The 22,299-nt window shown below is 43.4% G+C and overlaps 1 protein-coding gene across 1 annotated transcript; it reads right to left on the reverse strand.

The window, feature by feature from the left end:
• Positions 1-2,293: 2,293 nt before the first annotated feature.
• ADSL (adenylosuccinate lyase) lies at positions 2,294-22,277 on the reverse strand. Its single transcript, XM_076337339.1, has 13 exons — positions 22,078-22,277; positions 15,552-15,755; positions 14,361-14,405; positions 13,498-13,577; positions 10,900-11,071; positions 10,524-10,570; positions 10,016-10,106; positions 9,052-9,121; positions 7,878-8,025; positions 5,791-5,881; positions 5,145-5,234; positions 2,757-2,933; positions 2,294-2,436 (listed from the first exon to the last, which is right to left on the reverse strand). The coding sequence occupies exons 1-13, from the start codon at positions 22,231-22,233 to the stop codon at positions 2,350-2,352; spliced, it is 1,458 nt and encodes a 485-aa protein (XP_076193454.1). The 5' UTR covers positions 22,234-22,277; the 3' UTR covers positions 2,294-2,349.
• Between the last annotated feature and the right edge of the window lie 22 nt (positions 22,278-22,299).

Genomic DNA, 22,299 nt, shown 5'->3' on the forward strand with positions numbered 1-22,299 from the left:
CCGACCCCGACCCGGCGGCCCCACACGGCGCTCTGGAGGGCGGCGCGGCGCGCATGCGCGGCATCCGGGCGGCGGCGCGGGGCGCTGTGGGGGCTGTAGGCCGCGGCGGGGCCGGGGCCGCCGCTGCCACACGGTACCCAGATAGCACGGGGACCGCGTAAAGAAAGGGGTCTCTCGGCGACGGTGAGACGCGTTGAGCCCCCTAACGCAGAAGAGGTGGCACGAAGCTGTGAGAAGTGCAGCTGGGGCGGTGGGAGGAAGCGCTGGGGAAGGCGGTGCTAGCCTCTGTAGCAGCCTCGAAGGAGGCAGCGGCGGTCCTGTCCACCGTGCTCACAGTTACAGCAGGTAAGCCACCAGCGACTAGGAAACAAACCTGTTCACGCTTGGTAAGACGCTGAGAAGCTACTCGGTTCTTTTCCATCATTCAGGTCTAGATTAATTTCTCCTCCAAGCAGGGCACAGACCCACTGGCTTTACTGGTGGCGTCCATCGCAGGCATGGGATACATACCAGAATGAACTGGAAGAGTGATCTGGCGTCACAAATTAGTGAAGAGCTGTTTCTGAAGCACTTTTTGGTCACCTACTCCCAACAACCAAGGAGAAGGGGGAACTACATCTCTGGCTGGTGCCTCCGCTGGAAAAAAGAAAGCGAGGTCCCAAACCAAGCTCTTCTAAAGAGGAGTAGAAATCTCCAAAGGGATTTGTGTATCACGCCACCGTTTTCTAGGAGGGTGACATTTTCCCTGTGTCATTGTTACTCTTTTTAAACTTTCCAGGAAAACAAGTCCAGTGCCTCACAGCTGGCTGCCTCTACCTAGCACAAAGATTTATTTCCAGATGATGAGAAAAGATGCGCTAGCTGTTCCTTTTCTCTGCACAGGGTTGTTTGGGTTTTTTTAATCCCACAAAGGAAGAAAGAGGACCAGAAAAGGAGGACTTCCGCATCCATCTGTTTTCTTTCTTGGCTATCCATTTGAGTAATAGTTTGAAAATTACCAGTGTTTGTTCAATTAGAGTTATCCTTTTCAAACAGATGGCTAATTAAATGTTAATAGCATGAACAGGCAAAATATTTTAAACGCCATAAAACTCACAAATGTTTGAGACATTTTGAATGCCATAGTCTAGAGGCAAGGTAAAGCCAGAGCAATCTAGATGAGGGGAGATCATGGCCTGAAGCTTCCCACTTCTCAGACTACTTAATATAGACAAGCCTCCTTAAAACATACTGTATTTTGAAATCCTCTTTAAACAATGATGGCCTCAAGGAGAGCAGGTAGCTTCTTTTAATTAGTTCTGCTTTTCCTAATTCTCTCCAGCAATCACACTTGAAAAAAGAATCAAGTAATTCTGATCATGTAATCTCTGAGAATCTGAATAAATAACAGAGGTAAGAGGGGTTTTTTTATTGCACTCAAGCAAAAGAAATGGGCTGTAATGTAACAACACTGGAAGAAGACATAAGGGAATCATTCCAGTTTAAGTCAAAGGGAGGAGTTTGGTCCAGTACTGAATATCCAGTAAAGCACAGACATTACAAACAGAACGTTCAGGGTCAGAAATAAGACCAAAGCTCTTGAATTTCTCTGGCATCCAATGAATTCCAACATCTTTTTTCTTTCCTTATCAGACAAAACTTACTTGCAGTAGAGAATGACTTTCACACGCCAGAGTCCACCTGCCATTCAGTATCAAGCACCTACAGCAAAGGACCTGGAAAAGTAAATCACAATGGCTGGTTCCTAACCCACACCTGTAAATACGATTTTCAGAAGCTACAGAGCCACAGGTACAGTATTAAACCAGCAAGGGAGCACTGAAGGACCACCAGTTTGATGAGCCAAGAAGTTCCATGGCCTCTCCCTTTCATTATTTCTAATTTTTTGGCCTGTTTGCTCCCCAAATCACAGTACTCTGAAAGCCAGGACAACCTTTTATCATCTTTTGAGACACCTGTGGAGAAAGTTTAAGAGCAGATGAGTAAGATGGAGATGGAAGTGGGCCCAGTTCCCCTTACCCGTTCTTCAACAAGTCATACATAAATGTGAGGCAGCACCTGGCATTGCTCTTTAAACAGCTGGCAGTGCTCTATAAGGGGCCAACGAAAGGTACTGTGATAAAGTTACCTTGTAACAATCAAGTGTTTCTCAGTAACTCAGCACACAATAGATGGAGGCTTGATTAAACAGCCGACAAAGAATGAAAAGCCCATCTGGAATCAAGGTGGCTGTAAGCTCTGGGGGTTAAATGTACTGTAGAGAACCAAAATAACGTGACACAGTAAACAGACCTGGATCAATTAGGCTTTTATTATCTTCCTGTACCCACACACCTTTGTAGAATATACCTAAAGTGCCAGCTCAATTTTCCCTCCCATCTTGCTTTGGTATGGAATCAGCGCTGGTCGAACCTCCTCCTTCAGGAACTTTGTCACCTGTTCAAGAAAGGTGGGAAAGAGAAAATTGGCAAAAGAAAGGGTTCCCTTCTCCTCCCCATTCAGACCTGCTTGTCTCACTGGGGTCTCTGTTTCACAGAGACACCTAGCAGTCTGATATGTCCAGAGTCAAAAGTGTGAAGCCCACAGGGAAGAAAGACAAGAAAGCCAAGGAAAACAAAAGAGAGAAATGTGTCTGCCTTAGTAGTATGGGCAGAGGTAAATAATATGTACACTCTCTGGCATATAAAAGGACACAGGATTAAACAACACATTGTATTACAACCCATAGCACGTGTAGCCTCTTTCCACTACTTTACCTGTTGAGGAGCACGTCCAGTGAAGGAGGAGGGATCCAACAGGCTTTCGAGTTGTTTATGGATAGGGCTGAAGTAAGGATCAGCGCGGACACGGGCAATGAAGTCATTATCACCCCCTTCCTGTTTTACAACAGCAGCTGCTTGCTGGGAGAGAACACGAATCTTCTCATGGCAATCCTGTAGGAGCAGGGGGAAGAGGAGGGGAAAAGAAAAAAGTCATTCCATGGCTACTGACAGCACATGTTCATCCTGCTAACTTGTGCGGGAGGGAGAAATATCAAAGCGTACTGCACTGGACAGCATACAAATGAGACACACCTTGGACTGCAGTGTCTCATATACCACTACATTAAAACAAGATTTTCTTCATCCTTCCACATCTGCCCTTTGAGGCTAAATCAGTCTGAATGACACATGCGTTCCCTGTTCAATTCTACCACAAACTTACGACACTGGAATCTTTACACTTCCTCAAACTCCCCAAATACTCTTAGGAGTCACTACAGGATTTTTTTTCAGTTGTTCTATTCCCTACTTGCATGATTTTTCCAAAGACAGACTATAGTAGCTGTTCCCAAAATATTCTATGAACTGAAATACAGGAATTCCTTATTCACCACCAGTCGACCCCTGTATGGAACATCTTGGGAGCATAAACAATGTAAAACCTCTATAGGTTTGGCAAAGGGAAAAGAACATGTCTAACTCAATGAGCAGTGAGACTATGTAAACCATGGATTACATAAGGGCAGACTGAAGGGAAAAAAAAACCCTTACAAACTTGAGGGCCTTAAGACATTCTCTCCCAAAGAACCCTCACATGGCACTAAGACGGGTAAAACCCTTATAACAATTTTTCTGAAACACTTCCTAACACCTTTATTTCCTGTGGAATCAATCTGTAGAAGCAAGGGAACCAAACTGTAGTCAGGGACCACCTGCAAAATCAGAACCTGCCATGGTGGCCCCTAAAATACAGTCATGTTGTTGCATTTACAGCCATGTAAGAATCTTCTCCTCACATGTATTTTCCTTGATCTATCTTCAGTTAGGAGGAAAATGATCTCCTGTTCCTTGTTTCCTCCATCCAAAGGCCATCTTGCTCCAGCACCGACCTGCCTCAGGTGAACTGTCTTCTGGCTGTTTAGGGGAGGGAGCTGTTCAGTGGTGGGGAAAGGAAGTGAGTTTCTATGCTATGAGGTGGGAAAGCATAGAAAATGTGCTGTTCCGGAGTTCCCAGGACATGAAAACAGAACATACTAATGTGAATAAGAGCGGATTTTGTAAGTGTACTAAACTCTATAGATTTGTAATTAAACAGCACCAGAAAGAAGGTAGGCCAATAACAAACACAAATGAAATTCGCTCTTCAACCTAATCAAAAGAGAGAGGACTGTTTAGGTTAAGTATGGGATACTTTAGAAAGAGAACCAGCTGAAAAGATAATGAAACTTACCCACATGATGTGACCCTTAATAAGTTTAGTTAGGAAGCTTACTTACTGACTGACCCAGTGACAAACATCAGAGACACATGGGGGGGGGGGGGGAGGAAAAATGATCTTTCCTGACTAACATCATGGGTGACTTGCCAGAAGTGTTTCAGAGAACTAAAAGCACATATCCTACTCAAAGCTTCTGGCAACCCCTTTTTCAATTACTATCTTGCAAATTTAACTTTTGTCCCTGATGTGGAAATAATCATAGAAGGAAAAATTACTATCTAAAGGTAAGTGAAAATAAGCTGTTTTATTAAGATGTAAATTTGATTATCAGTTATAAACTGAACTGCAAAATTAAATGATAAGGAAATATAATCTAATTGTGTCTGAATTTATTTGCTAAGGAAAACATTTAATTTCAATTTGCTTGAACACAGAAAACTGAATGAAGAACCATAAACAAAGTTAATAATAAAAAGCACTATACTGAATTAGGGAAGAGTGACACATGAATGAATGGTTCAGAACGGTCTTACTTGCTTTTTCGTTAACAGCACTGATTCATTCTTTTAATTTATAAGGTAGCCAACTGCCAACATGTTCCATATAAAGAAGCCTGGCCTGTGTTCCAAGTTCCTTCAAACATTTACAAAAGGAAAACGCCTACGAGTATCTAATACAAAAATAGGTCTCCCTGTTCTCCAGCACAGACAGCCAGATTAGCTCAAACACACAGTCTTCCTAACAGTAAATACGGATCTCCACAACTGCTCTCACCTCAGAGAGCAGAGTCTAGCTTTGCAGCACCAGTGTAATATTTACAACTCTGTGGGAGTAGGTGGAGAACAAAGAAAGGTGAGATGGTCAGGACAAGAGCCCAGGTACTTTTGTTTCTCAGGAGTGAAATGCCAGGCAGTGAACAAAGGTATTTTTGACCGCATTTGTACCTGACGATTGCCCCCTGCTTTCACCATCGCCATGATTATATTCTCTGTGGCCATGAATGGCAGCTCCTGCCGGATCCTCCTTTCAATCACCTTAAACAAGACAAAACAAACAGAAAAAAGAAACAGCATTATAGCAATTCTGTAGACAACTGGGACTCCCAGTGAAGTTTTCCTCTCCCTTTGAATCTCCAGGACGGGACAACAATGCAAAGATAATTTCTCTTTTTGAACTTAGCTATGGAAATCCAGGTATTGAAGCTGATAATACTTAGAATCTGTATCTTGTAAGGGACATTACTGTGTACAAAAGATGTACAATCAATTTTTTTTTTTAACCTGTAGGTAAGTTACAGGACTGTACGAGGTCTGCCTTGACAGTATCTTTTGGCAGTAAGTTCTACAGATTTCAGGGGAAAATATCTTTTTTGAGAAATTTTTAATTTACTACCTTTTGGCTTGAACAAGTACCCTTTCATGTCTGTCCTGCAAGCAGTGAGAATATAGTGAGAATGGAGAGCAAAATTCAGAAACCGTTTGAACTAACGTATAAAAATGTAATCCTTTGAGTGGGAGGATTTTTATACACTTTGGCATAGCTGCAGCGTTATCAAGGATGCAACACTGCACACATTATCTCCTGCTTTACCTTTGGATATACCACAAGTCCCTCGGAGATATTCTGCAGTGTACTCAGAATGATGTCAGCTGTGAGGAAAGCCTCAGCCAGACACACGCGCCTATGAAACACACATACCCAGGGCCCCAGTTAGCAATAAAGGCCATGTTCCAGCCTACCTCAGATCCAGCTCTTTAGTTTCTGTAAATAATTCTGTAAATAGCATTACTGTGGCCCTAAAGCTGGAACTGTTCTCCTTATAGGTGCTTCTTGTTGTTTAAAGGTCACAACTGGGAAAGCTAAAGAACATCTTATAGCAGTAGCTCTTGAGACGGGAGGGGGTTTTTTTTGGTCAGTAGAGAAAAGGAGGAGAGAGGAAGAGAAAGGGTAAAGGCGCACATAGAAAGCTCCAAGATAATTCAATGATTACACAGCTAGGAAAAAGGGCAGCAATTTACAGAGCTAGCGAACCCATGAGATTATCTTCCCCTGTGTTCTGTGTTGCCCTGTCTACGGATCCTACTCTCCAGGAGTAAGACATGCTGCACTGTCATGCTGTGCCTGGCTGTGCTTAGTGGGGAACTTTCAAAGTGATCCATGCATTTGGTGGGGGCTTCCTTCAAGAGACCAGCTCCTGGTCACAAAGGAGGCTCCTGACAAAAAAGAATGACAAAAAGGAAAGGAGGGAAAGGAGAGGACTAGTGGGGACTGAGCTGTATCAGGCAAAAGGCTCTGTGTCACAGTGCAGCAATTACAGCATCATCCGTGACAGCAGTGCCTGGCCCATTCTAAACTGTGATTTTTTAAAATATACTAGTACTTAAACCTTGTGCTACATTTAAGGCCCCTAGTTCTATCACACTGTCTTCAAAAGGACTTTGCTGTTTTGTAGGTTGACTGCATTTTCTCTGGTTTGCTCTCCTTTCACAACTCTACAAGAAAAATCCAAGGCACAGGTTTTTTTAATTGGGTTATGAAATGAACAAATGACCCTTTCTATTAGATGAAGTGAAAATAAAATTTGAAACATTCCAGTACCTCTCTCAACACTGGGTAGCTATTGGGAAATAAACACACCATATCAACCAGTATCCAATTTCTTAAATTTACATTGTTTTCTGCTGCCTATGCAGCTCTTAATAAGACTAGCAGCTGTGGATTAAAGTCCTTTTGGGAAAAGATCTTCTATACTTTCATGAAATTTTATGCAGAAATTATGTTTGTGGAAACATTTTTAAAATAACATTCTCATCAACAATCTGAACACTAGTCTATAGCCAAAACTGCTGCTGTTCATTGTTCTACAAGCCCCATATCTTAGAAATCTAAAGATTTCTAAGATTCTAGAAGATCGAATTCAGCAACAGAAGACTACTTTGAAACTAAAATGTTTCAAAGGTAAATATAGTTATGGAAATTTAGTACTAACTGGAAGATGGAAGCATTGAATTTAATTGCTATAATTTACTTGAAAATACTTACAGATAACTTTTGCTCATCTCAAAATAGTCACAATGAAGAATCAGAAAACAAAGCAAAGTCTGCTGAGCAACATCTGAAAGACCTGCACAGGTTTTCATGAAACATTACTTAAAAAAATAATGTTTGTGCTCTTTCTTTAGGATCTGAACTACTTTTTGTAAAGAACAACACTTCACAAAGAGATGAAAATAAGTTTCTTTAGATTATTTGGAGGGTTAAGGGATTACAGATAAAATGTTGAATTATTCTTTAAGAAGCGAAGAGGAGCAGGGTCAAAAAACACGTTCAAAAGAGATGGAGGAAAATTTGAGAAATGTAAGAACTGCTATAGTATGCTGTTGAAAGTATGCTGTTGAAACAGGAAGATACGAGAGCAATTTATTACCACGGCTTCTGCATCCCTCCCTCTCTCTGCTGGTTTACTTTGCAGAAGATCTTGACGTTAAAAAAACCTAACAGTTTTCATCTGATCTTAGAGAGGAAACCAGTTTGTAGTCGCTAGATTCTATTGAGACTGCTTTTCATCAAGGTGGTAACTTGCGGTTTTAGTTTAAAAATAGTATTTTCTAAATACATCAAAAGACCTTCCTGCACAAGACCTTCTGAAATTGCTGCATTGCACGATCTAAACAAACCTGTTGGCACTGTCATCCAACGTTCGCTCAAACCACTGCACAGAGGCTGTTTGGAGGGGATCCAGTATCAGAGTCATCAGGTGTCGAGCCAGGCTGCAGCAGCGCTCTGAACGCATTGGATTCCTCTTGTAAGGCATAGCACTTGAACCTGTGAAAGGAGAAAGAGTGATGGAAACAGGACATAGTAGTAAGTGCGTTCAGGAAGAAGAGATGAAGGTCCTCCCCCAGATAAGAAAACTGTGTCAGGAATCATGTTTTTGACTAAAGCGTCAAAACATGATGATTTTCTAAGGACAAAATGGAATAAAGAAAATGACACCACCACATTTCCCCTTCAGATTAGAAACATCCAACTGTGGGGAGAAAAAAAGTGAGAAGACATTTTGCAATTCTGCAAAACAGAAGAAGTACTACCACATAAAAAGAACAAATGGACTTAATTTTTAATGCAGTATTTAGCACCATCTCTCTAGGCTACCCACGGCAACTTTAGCGGTGTTCAAGACCCCGTCTGCTCAATAACATTGCCCTTCAAAGTCACATACTTGCACTGCTGCCCATTGCTCTGGTGAATGGATATCAAAACCAACCACGAAATGTAGAATGATTCAAGTAACAAATATGACTAAGGCTTAATTTGCCGATTTAATCCCATGCAACTATTTAGGGTGCCTGTCTGAACTTTCTTCCAGCCAAGAGCCAAAACTGTGCATTTCCTTCTCGCCTTCTACCAATGTCAGAATCACATCATTGGTGTTCTTCTGGCAAGGGTCCAGCCTAGTTTCATTGTTCCAAATTTGGTTTATAAAGACCAAAATGCTGAGTCAAGCTGAAAACCTACAGCTCCAGTTAGCTTCATGAGGAATGCAAAACACTAAGTACTCCTCAGACCCAAGTCTTCCTCTGTGGGGAATAGGTGACTGCTTCTGCTCTGCCCCCAAACCCAGGAAGTGCAGAAATACAAATCTGATTTTAATTACTTAATATCCAGAAACCTTTGGGTAAAATGCATTTTTTTTTTCCTTTAAAAAGTTCCCAAAATACTAACAATGCCAAACTTCAGTTAATTTAAAGCAACTTCTGTCAGTGACATTTCTAACTTTGCTTAAAAGGCTGCACCAACATAAATGAAAAGATATATACACCAGGCCAAGAAATGTCTCCCATCCCTTACCAATCTGGTCTTTCTCAAAAGGCTCCTCTATCTCCTTCAGGTTGGCCAAAAGACGAATGTCAGTACAAATCTAGAAAAAAGCCCAAGAAATTAACAAACAGAACCAAACTAACACACACCAATATATACTCCTATTAGTGTTCTTGGAAAAGTGTTTGCATCTGTGTCCGAGAAGTAAATTGGGGACACAGTGAAAAATTTGACAAAAAATTTGACACTACAATCATACTTCCCGGCCTAAAAATCCCAGTCAAGAAAGCATAAGGAAAAAAAGGTGTCCACTGTATTAGAATATCACAGGACTCCAAGAACGGCAAATGTTTGCAGGGAATGGAAGAGATACCAGGAGGGAACAGTGAAAATGCATAACAAAATTACACAGTGATTTGCAAACACAGATAATGCGTACTTACTGAACCAGCCAGCCTACAAAACTAAACCAGAAGAAAATACCACAGATCACTTTAGCCCAAGAGGAAGAGGGAGGGAACAGAAATAAATCAATGAAAAGAATCCACAAGGACAGAGAGAATAACACCATTATCAGAGAAGCAATTAACTGGGAGCAAACAGTGAAATTTAAAAACTCATACACCACTAGGAAAGACATTTACTCTAATTGTATCAATTTAGCATAGATTAGACTAATATCTGGTGTGGGATTTGTTAACCCATCTTAGAATCTGCTCAGTAAAGTTGCTTTATTTGCCACTGGTCTTAAGATCTTTACTTAATATCCAAAAACCTTTGGGTAAAGTGCATTTTTTAGCAAGATCTTAAGATCTTTGAAGTTTGATTACTAGGCATGTACCCAGTGGTGAATTGACATGATCACAAAGAGAACAGCTGAACAAGGAACACCAATTAATATTTCTTGAGAACAGTGTTCTGCACCATGAGCATCCTCTCTTCAAGATTTAAGATGTTTCCCCTTCTTCCCAATGTATACATATAGGGCACTCACCTTGTGTATAGATGCCCCAAGACTGGCCAGCACAGACAGGACTTCAATATCCACCTTGCGACTATAGGTCTGCCCTGTGACTATATAAGCCCTAAAAATAAGCACAGAACAACTTCAACTCAACAGTGCTCCAGACAGATACAACCGTACTGCAAGACTTTGAGCAAGGAGTAACACGGCTTTTGAAGTGGAGGGTTATCATTCTGCCCTGACAAGAACAACTTTGGATTCAGGCTGTCAATTTTGGGCAGCATGCAGATGGGAGAGAGAAAAGCAGAGGGAAAATGGACAGCTGTGCTTTGAGAGGGAGACAAGTAGAAGTGGTCTATTTAGGAGGTGAAGTTTCCTGCGGGAGGCTGCAACCGGGAATGGAAGATGGCAAAGGGAGGTAAGTCAACAGCAGCACAGATGTCAGTTTGGCAGCTAGGGGCATCTGAGCCAACATGGACAGCAGGAGTCACACTTTGTTAACACCAAATTTAGGTGGCTAAGCATGCTTGTTACATACCGCTTAAATCCTGCCTTTGCAGTCACTAATCTGTCCAGCTCTTCAACCTCAGGGTGAAGAAAAAACCAAAACAAACAGAGCTCAGAATGCAACAAGTCAGGAAGGTCAGCAACAGCAAAAAGGATCCTTTGCTTTTCTCAGTTTACTGTCAACAAATGTTATACTTGCTGGGAAGTACACCAGCAAGGCATATAGGGAAATACACCCTCCCCAAATTCTGCTCACTTTCACACAGGGCTTTGTCAGTGGGCCCCAGAGGGATTGCAGTGCCGTTGTGAGTTTGATGCCAGAATCTCCATGTTCCCCAAACAGAACAGCATTCCAGAGGGGAGAATTGCAAAGACTGCAAGTCTATGCCCTGGGCTGTCTGACTTACTTTACTATGGTCTCCCTCAAAGAGCTGCAAGAAGCTGGCTTGAGTGCCAGTGGTGCCTTTTACACCCCGAAAGCGCAGGTCATCCCGAGCCCGCTCCAGGTTCTGCAGGTCCATGCACAAGTCCTGAATCCACAGGCAGCAGCGTTTCCCCACAGTGGTGAGCTGTGCAGGTCTGAAAACAACCAAGAACAGAATGCGACTCATTGACAATTTGCACAATAACTCCCGAGGACCACGCTTTGCTGCTGAGTCTACTGTTAAGACCTCCCTGCAGGTTGGTGTCTCTGACTCCTCTGAGCAGAAATTAAAAAGATCTGGCTTACGCAGGAAGATGTAACAGCACATATATATATCACCAGTAAATGGTACTGAAGATATGACCATTCTTTTCAGGAATTAGATGTAACTACATCAAGAGAAAACAGTAACTGTAGTTTCTGTACGTGTTAGGGGATTAAGAAATAAGAGAGTATCTGAAGGTCTTTCACTACTACAGCTTTTGAGTTTCTTAAATACAAGTGACCGGAGGCCCACCGGTCACAATATCTAGAATGGGTCTCACCGCGTTCTTCCAGAACTCTGTCAAGCGGGAAGGCCTCACTCAGTGCAAGGAAGGGGACTTCCCGCGCCCGCTCCCCGGGCTCCCTCCCTCTGACCGCTCCGGCTCCTGCAGCCGCAGCGCTCCGCCCCCGCGCATCCGCTGGCGGAGGGCGCCCCCTGCCGGCCCGCGCCGCCCCCGGGGCTCCGCCCGCAGGGGAGAGAAGCCAGGGGGCTGGGACAAACGGGGGGTGCATCTATCCCCCACCCTAATTCTGCTCGCCCAGGGCACAGGGGGCATCCTGGCTAACTTATAGCACTGGTGTGAATTTCTCAGTGCAGAAACATCTGCGGACACATTGTGATTTTAAATGATTTCTCCAAGGGACTGTTCCTTTTTATTTATAAAAAGGCATTCCTCAGTCTCTGGGCAAACGTGCAATAATTAACAATACTTTTAGCCAACGTTTTTTGTAAGGCCTCCACCTTGAAATAAATATCTGCAAGCTTCAACCACACTGTCCCCCTGCAAATGCTTTGAGGAGAAAACGGGGGTATTAGCAGAGCCTAGAAGTTGAAGTATTTCCAATTATCCACATGAACTCCAAAGCCAACCTCTATACTATTTCAAAAAAGCACATGCACATGAACAAGGTGTTCCTGATTAAGCTCAAACATAAAAAGGAAGCATACAAGATGTGGAAGCAGGGTCGGGTGGTCCAGGAGGAATACAAAGAAACTGTCCAGCACTGCAGGGATGGGGTTAGGAAAGCCGAAGCCCACCTGTAGTTTAATCTGATGTGGGATGTGAAAGGTGAGAAGAAAGGCCTCTGCGAGTACGTCAGTAGCAAAAGGAGGGCTAGGGAAAACATGGACCTGTTCATAATGGGGCAGAGGCCCTGCTGACAAAGGACACAGAAAAGGCCGAGGTATCAATGCCTTCTTCACCTCAGTTTTTACAACTTGGCCTTGCATACACTTCTTGAATACTCCTTTGTACTCTTTCCAAAAGCCAAGATAAAACTGAGCCCAGAGAATACTCCTCCGAAAAGCTAAAGACAAAGAAGGACCTAGGACTAGAGCTGATTGAACTGACATGGCATATACAGCAACACAATTAATCAGAGACCTGACCTGATGCTCCCACTCTCCTTTGGGAAAAATTTTAAAGTGCCAGGCACTGAGTCTAACACGACCGGTGCTTAATTTCCCTGTCTCTGGTGTTCCATATCACCAGGGTGGAAGATCCAGGCTTACCTCAAGGTGTACAGTTTAATGCCTCTGAAAGCAAACTGTCTTCATGAAGCAGCAGATTAATCTACCTTAACAGACCTATCCAGATCTCGTTGTCCTTTGACTCAGGAGTCTGCCTACAAATATTCTATTCTATTCTATTCTATTCTATTCTATTCTATTCTATTCTATTCTATTCTATTCTATTCTATTCTATTCTATTCTATTCTATTCTCAGAAGTGCTGCACAGAAAGTGTAAGTTTCCTAAGAGACAGAAAATGGTATCATCCTGTTAAACAGAAGAAATTCTTCCTGATTCTTCCCAGGGATCCATATAGGGATCTATGAAAACTGATGGATCCTAAATCATCACTTTAGAAGAAAGCTTCAGCAACAGTGACAGACAGAGTAGCTGTAGTAACAAGTAGCCAGTAACAAACCATTAAGCTGCAGTTGAAACTAACTTAACTGACAGAAAAACAAACATAAAGAAAATGTGACTGGAAGACAGGCTTACTACAGTTCCCAGTCATGCTTTTTGAAACAGCCCAGAGTTTACACATCTATGTTCGCCAATAAGTCGTTCCTTATGAAGCTGTGTTAAAACAACTGCTGACAGCTAGTCAAAGCAACAGTTCAATTTCCTGAGACAAGGCTGGAGTTAGGCACATACTCCTTTTCTGAACCACCAACAATGTCTTAATGATGTCCAGCAGTACCAACTGCCACTGGTCAGAAGTGGGAAAAAGGATGAAAGAAAGAAGTAGCAGGTCAATTTAACCAAAGCACAGCTGACAAAATGAAAGCAAAGGCTGATGGCTACTTACTGGTAGTGAGTGAAGCCCAAAGTAGGCAGGTCAGCATACTTCTCAGCAAAGTCGGCCAGCCGGCTGATCACCCTTGCGAGCTAGTGGATGCAGGAAGGATGGAAAAGAGGCGGAATGAGAGAAAAAAACAACACAGCAGAAGGTAGCGTGCTTAAGCACAACACTGCTGTGAGAAAAAGGGGAGGGAAACAACTGTGCAATCCTTGAATACCCCCCTCTAATTGTAGAATATCGTGTGTTTCATTTTTTCAGGGCATGCACATTATTTTTGCTTGCTACAAAACTCAAGCAAGAGATGATACAAGTGGTTGGACTTCAGCTCAAATGAGTCTAGTCCTCGTGCCCAACCCAACCCTGCAGTTGGTTTATCCCTGGGTATTTTCTTTATTCCTAGAATTGGTCAGAAATAAAGCTGCTTGGCGTATAATTGACACATGTACAGTCCAGGGCAAATTGGGTGCCAAGACACTCAGGTCAGATAGACAACGCTGCACTACACTCCCACTATATTTGACCTCAGAAAATTGTATTATATAGCTTCTTGAATGCTGATACACTCCTAGGAATATAGTTAAGGGGATGCCTAAGCTGATCCTGAAAGCAATACAGTTGTTTTCTGAAACTAGTATCTGTGGCACAGATAAACAAGGAGTTGCTTATAAGTCCCATAGTGAGCAAAGAAGCTTTGGGGAAAGACTTGAGAAAGGAAAGGAAGATAACTTTTACTTTCTTTAGTATAACCCAGACAGACAGCTCCTCCTAGCTTCCCAGCAAGGCTTAGGAAAATCCAAGTTAAACACAGGGTATTCATAGGACATCAGCGCTGCTCACTTCTGAGACACTGTGCACAACTGCCTCCTCACCTTGGGTAGCAGCAGGTTAAACCCATCACGGAGGACAATCAGATCCTGAAAGAAGCAAAGAAAGGAAGTTTGGGCCATGTATGAAGGACCAGACGTAATGGCTTCTCTCAGAGAGGACACAGATAATTAAAATATGCTTTGTCCACTCAAGTCTCTTATAATGAAAGCTCTGCTTTTCTTCTTGTATCAGAACTTGCAGTGAACTTGCTCATGACAAAAATGCTGGATCCATCATTGCTCCTTCTATACTATCCACAGAAAGTCATACTGGGCAGTAGAAGACCTGTTTCCACTGACTGGGCATGAATGATTATTTTGAGATACTCCTGATACCCATGGAATGACAGACTAAATCATTCATCCCAAGTGGAAAATGCAGGCACTGTAGGCTAAAGACAGCAAGAAAGTAAGTGGACTGATCAGGCAGCAGTCATCTTCACTCCTCCTTTTGAGACTGAGGTACAGCTAGGTGCCAAGTGTCACAAGGAAGGTGGTATTACCTAAAAGCCGAACAGGCTTGCAAAGGAGTAGGATAAAAATAATCACGCAGCAGCTTCTCGTACGACAAAAGTGGATGTGAAGTTGCAATGATTTGCACAAAGGGGAACAGCAATATACACTGAGAAATTAAGACTTTAGTTTGCACTCAGTTTTAGACAGGTTTTTCACAAACATTTTACAGTTTTGTAGAATGGTGGTATTTCCTTTTTCACTTAACACATTTATCCATCCTCTTGGCCGCTGAAAAGCTTTATTTACCCTGAATTAATACAGGGGTTCCAAGCAGCAGTTGAAAGCTCATGGGCTGTGTATATCAAAAGTGGCCATGTTTTGTAAGTCAGTGAACTCTTGTCCTATTAGCATAACTGACAGTTCACACGTTTCTGCATGCATTTGCAACTCACGATCTCTTATCTCCTTGAATATTTAACATGCAAGCAGAGCTTAGAGAACAGTTAGTTTCCAGACAGATCTTGCTTCATATCAAAAGAAAGAAGGCAAGAGGAGCTTGCCTTCCTAGGGTAGCTAGGATAAAGGGGAATTAACTTCAATAGTAAAACTAATAAAAATGTCTGAAAAATCTATTTAATATTATTTTATAAAGAAAAGTTTAGAAAGAGCTATCAAGTAAGCAACTGTAGCTTTGTTTTGCCCAGCTCTGCAGGCAGGAAACTGAAAATATTGTATTACCGTATTATCCCCTACGTAACAGGAAGTTGCTCCAAGGTGAATGATGGCTGCAGCTTTTGGACAGCAGTGGGCAAAGGTGTGAACGTGGGCCATCACATCGTGACGCAGCTTCTTCTCTTCCTCTGCTGCCATCTTGAAGTCAATGTTGTCCAGATTTGCTTCCATCTCCTGTATCTGCTCATCTGTGATAGGAAGCCCAAGTGACTGCAAGGGGAAAAGAACTTTCTATTTCTTTTTGTCTTTAAGAGACAACCCACATTGAGACAGAAGCTGTTTAGATAATTTACTCCCACATGACATCTCACGGAAGCATGGCAATTTGGCATAATCAAGAGCTGTAACAGCAAATGCTTTCATTCTAGGGTTCTGTCGTGGTTTAACCTCAGTCGGTAACCAAGTACCACACAGTTGCTCGCTCACTCCCCGCCCCCACCCCCCCCCGGTGGGATGGGGGAGAGAATTGGAAGAGTAGAAGTGAGAAAAACTCATGGGTTGAGATAAAAACAGTTTAATAATTGAAATAAAATAATAATTACAACAACAATAATAATGGTGTAATAATAATAACAACAACAACGATGATGATGATGATACTACACAAAGCAAGTGATGCACAATGCAATTGCTCACCACCCGCCGACCGATGCCCAGCCAGTCCCCCGAGCAGTGGCCCCCCTGGCCAGCTTTCCCCCAGTTTATGTACTGAGCATGACGTCACATGGTATGGAATGTCCCTTTGGCCAGTTTGGGTCAGCTGTCCTGGCTGTGCCCCCTCCCAGCTTCTTGTGCACCTCCAGCCTTCTCAGTCAGTAGAGCGTGGGAAGCTGAAAAGTCCTTGACTGGTGTCAGCACTACTTAGCAACAGCTAAAACATCGGTGTGTTATCAACTTTGTTCTCATCCTAAATCCAAAACACAGCACTCTACCAGCTACTAGGAAGGAAATTAACTCTATCCCTGCCGAAACCAGGACAGGTTCTCCAACCTTTTCCAATAGGATAGGACAGTGTTCATGCTTAGATGTTCCTCTTGGGCTTCATACTTTCCTCAATCATATAACATCCCTGTGACAACTACAAAAATTAGACACGTGGGGAAAAGTGATATAAAAACAGCATAGCTTTAACTTCTTTTAATGAAATTTACCCTTTGGGTAAAGAACAATCCAGCCACCATGGGACTAGATAGCCTGTGTCAGGAAGAACTCTTTGGACCACAACTAGACCTACACAACTGTAAACAGCAGACTTAGAACACATGGAAAGGTACATATGTCTGTACCTTTCCAAAAGTCCTAAAGTACTTCATCTCAGTCTGAAACTGGAAGCTTGGGAAATCAGTTACTTGATCTGGAAGCGGGGATAAATGCTCCTAGTTCATGTTCAAAAATATTTGCTAAATCTTTTCAGCAAGCTGACTCAAAAACAGAGTAAGATATCAAACCACAGAATTATACACTGGTATAACTCTTGCACAGCTCTATACTTGCACAAGCTAATTAAGCTGAGAAAAATGTCTTTTCCTGATACTGAGAGTTTGAAAGTCTCACAATGAACTTGGCATTACTGCCTTTTCCAAATTAAAATGCTGTTGTCTTGTGCATTAGTAATTAGAAGTCACCAGCCATGAAGCTTCAAGGATACAAAGTATTTCAAAAGCTGGTTCTGTTCAAAATCAAACTGAGTGAAAAAATGTTTTGCAGATGTGTAATCTGGAACTAGAGAAGACAGCAAGTGAAGCAGATGTGCCTTCAGGGTCCTCATCAGATAATTAGTACCCACACAACTTAAAATATGATGCTGCGAGTGTATACACACCATAAGTGTCCAGATAAATGAGGAAAAGCACCTGGCCCCAGCCTGCTGTCTTTGAGGTGTACTGATACAGACCGTAACTGCCTGAAAGCACACAGGCAACTCAGTGGGCAATACGCTCTTGTGCCAAGATTAAAACCTCATGCCTTGTTCACACATTCATGATCTGTTGGGAAAAGCTAACCGCAGTATGCAGTCATTGACAGCCATACAGAGAGGAAAGAAATAATCCCTACGAAAAGGGACTACTTGTCATAGGAATACATGCAAGGAAAGGTAGTGCCAAGGCAAATGCTGTTCTCATGCATCTACAAACATCACGTGAGGCCTCTTCCCTGTGAGTTTTTGCTGATCTCGACAGTACCTCAGGAAGAAAGCAAATGAATGTCCTTCAAACCTGTCTACCTAAGAAAACTAAGTAGGAAAACTACCTGAGGGAGAACACAGGGTTTTCTCCAAAGCACTACAGGTCAGTGATGCGCTCTCTGGATTGTGCTTTTAAGGTGTCATTCCTCCGAGGCTGTTCCAATACTTTGATGTGTCACTGTAACAACTATGACTGTTCATGCATCCCTATTCCTAAAGGGCAGAGCAGGCAGATGACATGGAACATCTCCTGCAAGCAGAATGAGAACACCGGCCTGCTCATCTAATAAAGAACATATGACAGAAAAATAACGAAACTTAAATTGGACAAAAAAAAAAAAAGATGGAGGACTACTATAGTCTCTTATAAGAGAGAAAACATTCAGATTTCACATGTGCAAAACATTTTATTAGTCAGTTTGATGCTGCAGGATGTCAAAGCCACTTCTACGAGAAGGAAGAGCTCCATGAAATTTGTACTTGACTTTCAAATAACATATTGTTTAGGTCAAGAACTCAAGATTAAAAAAAAAGAATGTGTTAATAGAAGTACCATAATAAAAATGGATTTATGCTAAAAAAACCCCAAAACCTAGAGTTTTGGGATGGGTATAAACTCACACGCTTCAGCTCTTAACCCAAACTGCAACTACTGTCAGTTGGAAAAAGATTAGTTTAAGGAGTTGTCCTGGTTTCAGCAGGGATAGAGTTAATTTCCTTCCTAGTAGCTGGTACAGTGCTTTGTTTTGGATTTAGGGTGAGAACAATGTTGATAACACACCAATGTTTTAGTTGTTGCTAGGTAGTGTTTACACTAGTCAAGGACTTTTCAGCTTCCCATGCTCTACTGACTGAGAAGGCTGGAGGTGCACAAGAAGCTGGGAGGGGGCACAGCCAGGACAGCTGACCCAAACCGGCCAAAGGGACATTCCATACCATGTGACGTCATGCTCAGTATATAAAGCTGGGGGAAGAAGAAGGAAGGGGGGGACGTTTGGAGTGATGGCGTTTGTCTTCCCAAGTAACCGTTACGCGTGATGGAGCCCTGCTTTCCTGGAGATGGCTGAACACCTGCCTGCCCATGGGAAGTAGCGAATGAATTCCTTGTTTTGCTTTGCTTGCGTGTGTGGCTTTTGCTTTCCCTATTAAACTGTCTTTATCTCAACCCACGAGTTTTCTCACTTTTACCCTTCCGATTCTCTCCCCCATCCCACCGGGGGGGAGTGAGCGAGCGGCTGCGTGGTGTTTAGTTGCCGGCTGAGGTTAAACCACGACAGGAGTGCTCTCTTACTAATCACAGGTTTTGCTGAGTCTCCTCTTTCAAACTGCTGGTATTGCCTTCTGTAAGGAACAAAATACCAACTGTAAAGATTTTCTGTCTAACCCAGTTTCCAGTGAAATAATTTTTCAGTTCTTATTTCACATATTCCAAGTGGACTACTCAAAAATTCCTCCCATAAGTAGGGTGAATATTGAAACCATTTGCCTGTCCCTGTACTTTACCCAAAACTTTATCACTAAACTACATGTCCCCTCTTTTACTACTTCCCTGCAGCTCCCAGAAACCTATGGTTAGACCTTCCTAATATTCTGATTTACTACAAAACAAAAGTAAGTATTGCCCATAGTTAATTCATTACTTTTTTTTTCTTTCACGTACCCAAAGAGAAATATTATGTATCTTCAATAAGGATGATTGAAGAAGCAACATATACATGTCTTGAAAGTGAGGATAAGTACTGGAATAAATATTGCCCACAGTTCATTTATTACTTCTTTTTTTTTAAATGTACCCAAAAAGAAATACTACATATAAGGAACCTAAGCAAACTGCTTATATCTGTAACTAACTGATCACTGACAGAGCTAACAGGTGCTGAAAGTAGCTGACTTCCCCGTTCAGTCCAGAGCTGAGATGTGAAGACGAACTCCTCTGGAATGAGGAGACAGATAAAAATAGTAGTCTCCCTCTTCCCACTATGAAAAGGGTGCTCGAGAAATTGCAAGATCTCTCTCTGCTTTCTGGGAACAAAACTCTACGGTGGCAATGGGAGGGAAAGCAAGGGTCAAGCGACAGGGGAACCCCAAGTTCAGGGCTTGGGAGTGGAAACCTAGAAGACTCTCACTGGTTCTTTCAGCGGCTTGCTTTCTCCTATTAGGTGAGTCCTGTGAAGTATTTTGTTCTTCAACAGAAGAAAAAGCGATGATTATCTGCTGGAATTGATATGACAGTGTTTAAATTATCATGCTTCGATACATGCAAAGCTTCTTAAGCATGCATTCTTAGTATTGATACTTCCTATACTAGATGAGATTTGCAGTCTGCTCACTCCAGCATCGCAGCTGTGACAATACCTAGCATGTGGTATTTCAGAAGGAGACTCCTATTTAACACAGCTGTATAATTACATCGCCAGCTTCTGAAACATCATGTTTGGTGCAGCATACTATCGATGAGGCCGCTGTAGTGGTATGGTCCTTGAATGGAGAAGGAACACATTAATGACACTGTGCACTGCTCGTTCTCCAGCATGGTGCTTCTCTGCCCTTACTGCTAATATTAACAGCCAGACCTAGTGCTTGGATTGCTTCCTAACAACCCCAGTACTTGAAAATGGAAACTGAATGACTCTGTACAAAAGAGAGTCTGAAAGCTGAAGCTATCCTGTCAGAAGGCAGGGTGGTTTTGTGTGGTTTTGTCTTTGTTTTTTAGGAACATATTACAACTTTTTCACTGTCAAAAACCTGATACGAGTCTTCCTCTCAGCCACAAGGAAGCAAGTTAGTGCATCTTAAAAATTGACTGTGTCATAACTAAGAAGTAACAATGGGCTGTACACATACCCCTAACTGGGACCAAAGTCAAAGCAGGTTTAGCTTAAACTACATTTTAAAAATGTTAACTCCATAGACTCTACTAACACAACACCTTGCAACCATATGGACGTACTCTCAATTGCTGCTTCCTAATAGCTGAATCGATACCAATCTTTTGCACTATCAGGTTTTTTTGTGGCACTCGGCCCATCAGAAACATGATAAGCATTTCTGGGGTAACTGTTCTGCTCACTTTGGCGAAAAGTAAACTTATCTCAGAAATAAGGGCTATCTAAAAACAACTGGCTGCAGATGCGTGGGGTGGTCCAGTTGGCACAGACTGACAGCAATCCGATTGAACGAGAGAGCATGTCTCATCAGTCACACCTCCTGAAAAGTAAACAGCCAAGCGCTTGAAAAGGACATCAATGTTTGCTCAGAAGGCAACCCCCCCACCCCAAAACTGCTTAGCAAAGCTTTTACAAAACTAATTTCACAAAAAAGGCAAAAGTTCAAGGGGGAGGGCCTGAGACAAGAAGAGGCGATTTGCTGAGGGATGACAGGTATATGGAGAATTGCATAGAAAGGGTTGTGTAAAACTGGGCTTGCACCGCCCCGCCCTTTTTCCCCCAAAAGACGCGAAGGGGCGCCTGAAGGTTGTTCTGGTCCGTTTCCCGCTCACCTCGGGCAGACCCAGGCCGCTGCTTGGTCTCGTTCCCCAAGGTATCCTGGTTTTGGCAGGAATAGAGTTAATTTCCCTCCTAGTAGCTAGTACAGTGCTGTGTTTTGGATTTAGGGTGAGAACAATGTTGATAGCAGCAACTAAAAGATCGGTGTGTTAAGCAGTGCTTACACTAGTCAAGGACTTTTCAGCTTCCCATACTCTACCGACTGAGAAGGCTGGAGGTGCCCAAGAAGCTGGGAGGGGGCACAGCCAAACTGGCCAAAGGGACATTCCATACCATGTGATGTCATGCTCAGTACATAAACTGGGGGAAAGCTGGCCGGGGGGGCCACTGCTCGGGGACTGGCTGGGCATCGGTTGGCGGGTGGTGAGCAATTGCACTGTGCATCACTTGTTTTGTATATTATTATTATTACTTCAATTCTTAAACTGTTTTTATCTCAACCCACGAGTTTTTCTCACTTCTATTCTTCCAATTCTCTTCCACCGGGGGAGGAGGGAGCGAGCGGCTGTATGGTACTCGGTTGCTGACTGAGGTTAAACTGCGATACAAGGGCAGCTCGTCGTGCTCCAAAGGCACGACGGGCGGTTCCCGCGCCGCAGACACCCAACGAGCGACGCGCGCAAAGCAAACGGGCGGCGAGCTGCTCTAACAGCGACCCCTCGCACCCGCCGGTAACCGGCCCTCCCCCGCCAGAGGCCTGAAGGGTGACTGAAGGGACGGGGGCCTGAAGACGCTCCGCCACGACAGTTCCCCCCCGCCCCGGGCCCAGCCTTCATCCCTCGCCAGGGCGCAGAGGCGGCTCCGGGCCGCTCTCCCCTCAGCGGCCCCGTCCCGCCGTTACCTTCTCAGCCTGGGCGAGGTAGAGCCAGAGGCGGCGCCAGGTACCGAACTTCTTTCTCTCGCTGAAGTTGAAGCCCATCTCGGCGCTGGCGTATCGCGACACCAGCGGAGAGCGGTAGCGCGCCAGCGCGTCCTCCTCGGCGCCGGGGGTCGCCATGGCAGCGGCGGCGCGGGGCGACGAAGGGATCGCGGCCGCCCGGGGCAGGGCGCCCGCCGGCAGCGG

Source organism: Aptenodytes patagonicus, chromosome 1 (genome assembly GCF_965638725.1).
Source record: "Aptenodytes patagonicus chromosome 1, bAptPat1.pri.cur, whole genome shotgun sequence".
Lineage (NCBI taxonomy): Eukaryota > Metazoa > Chordata > Aves > Sphenisciformes > Spheniscidae > Aptenodytes > Aptenodytes patagonicus.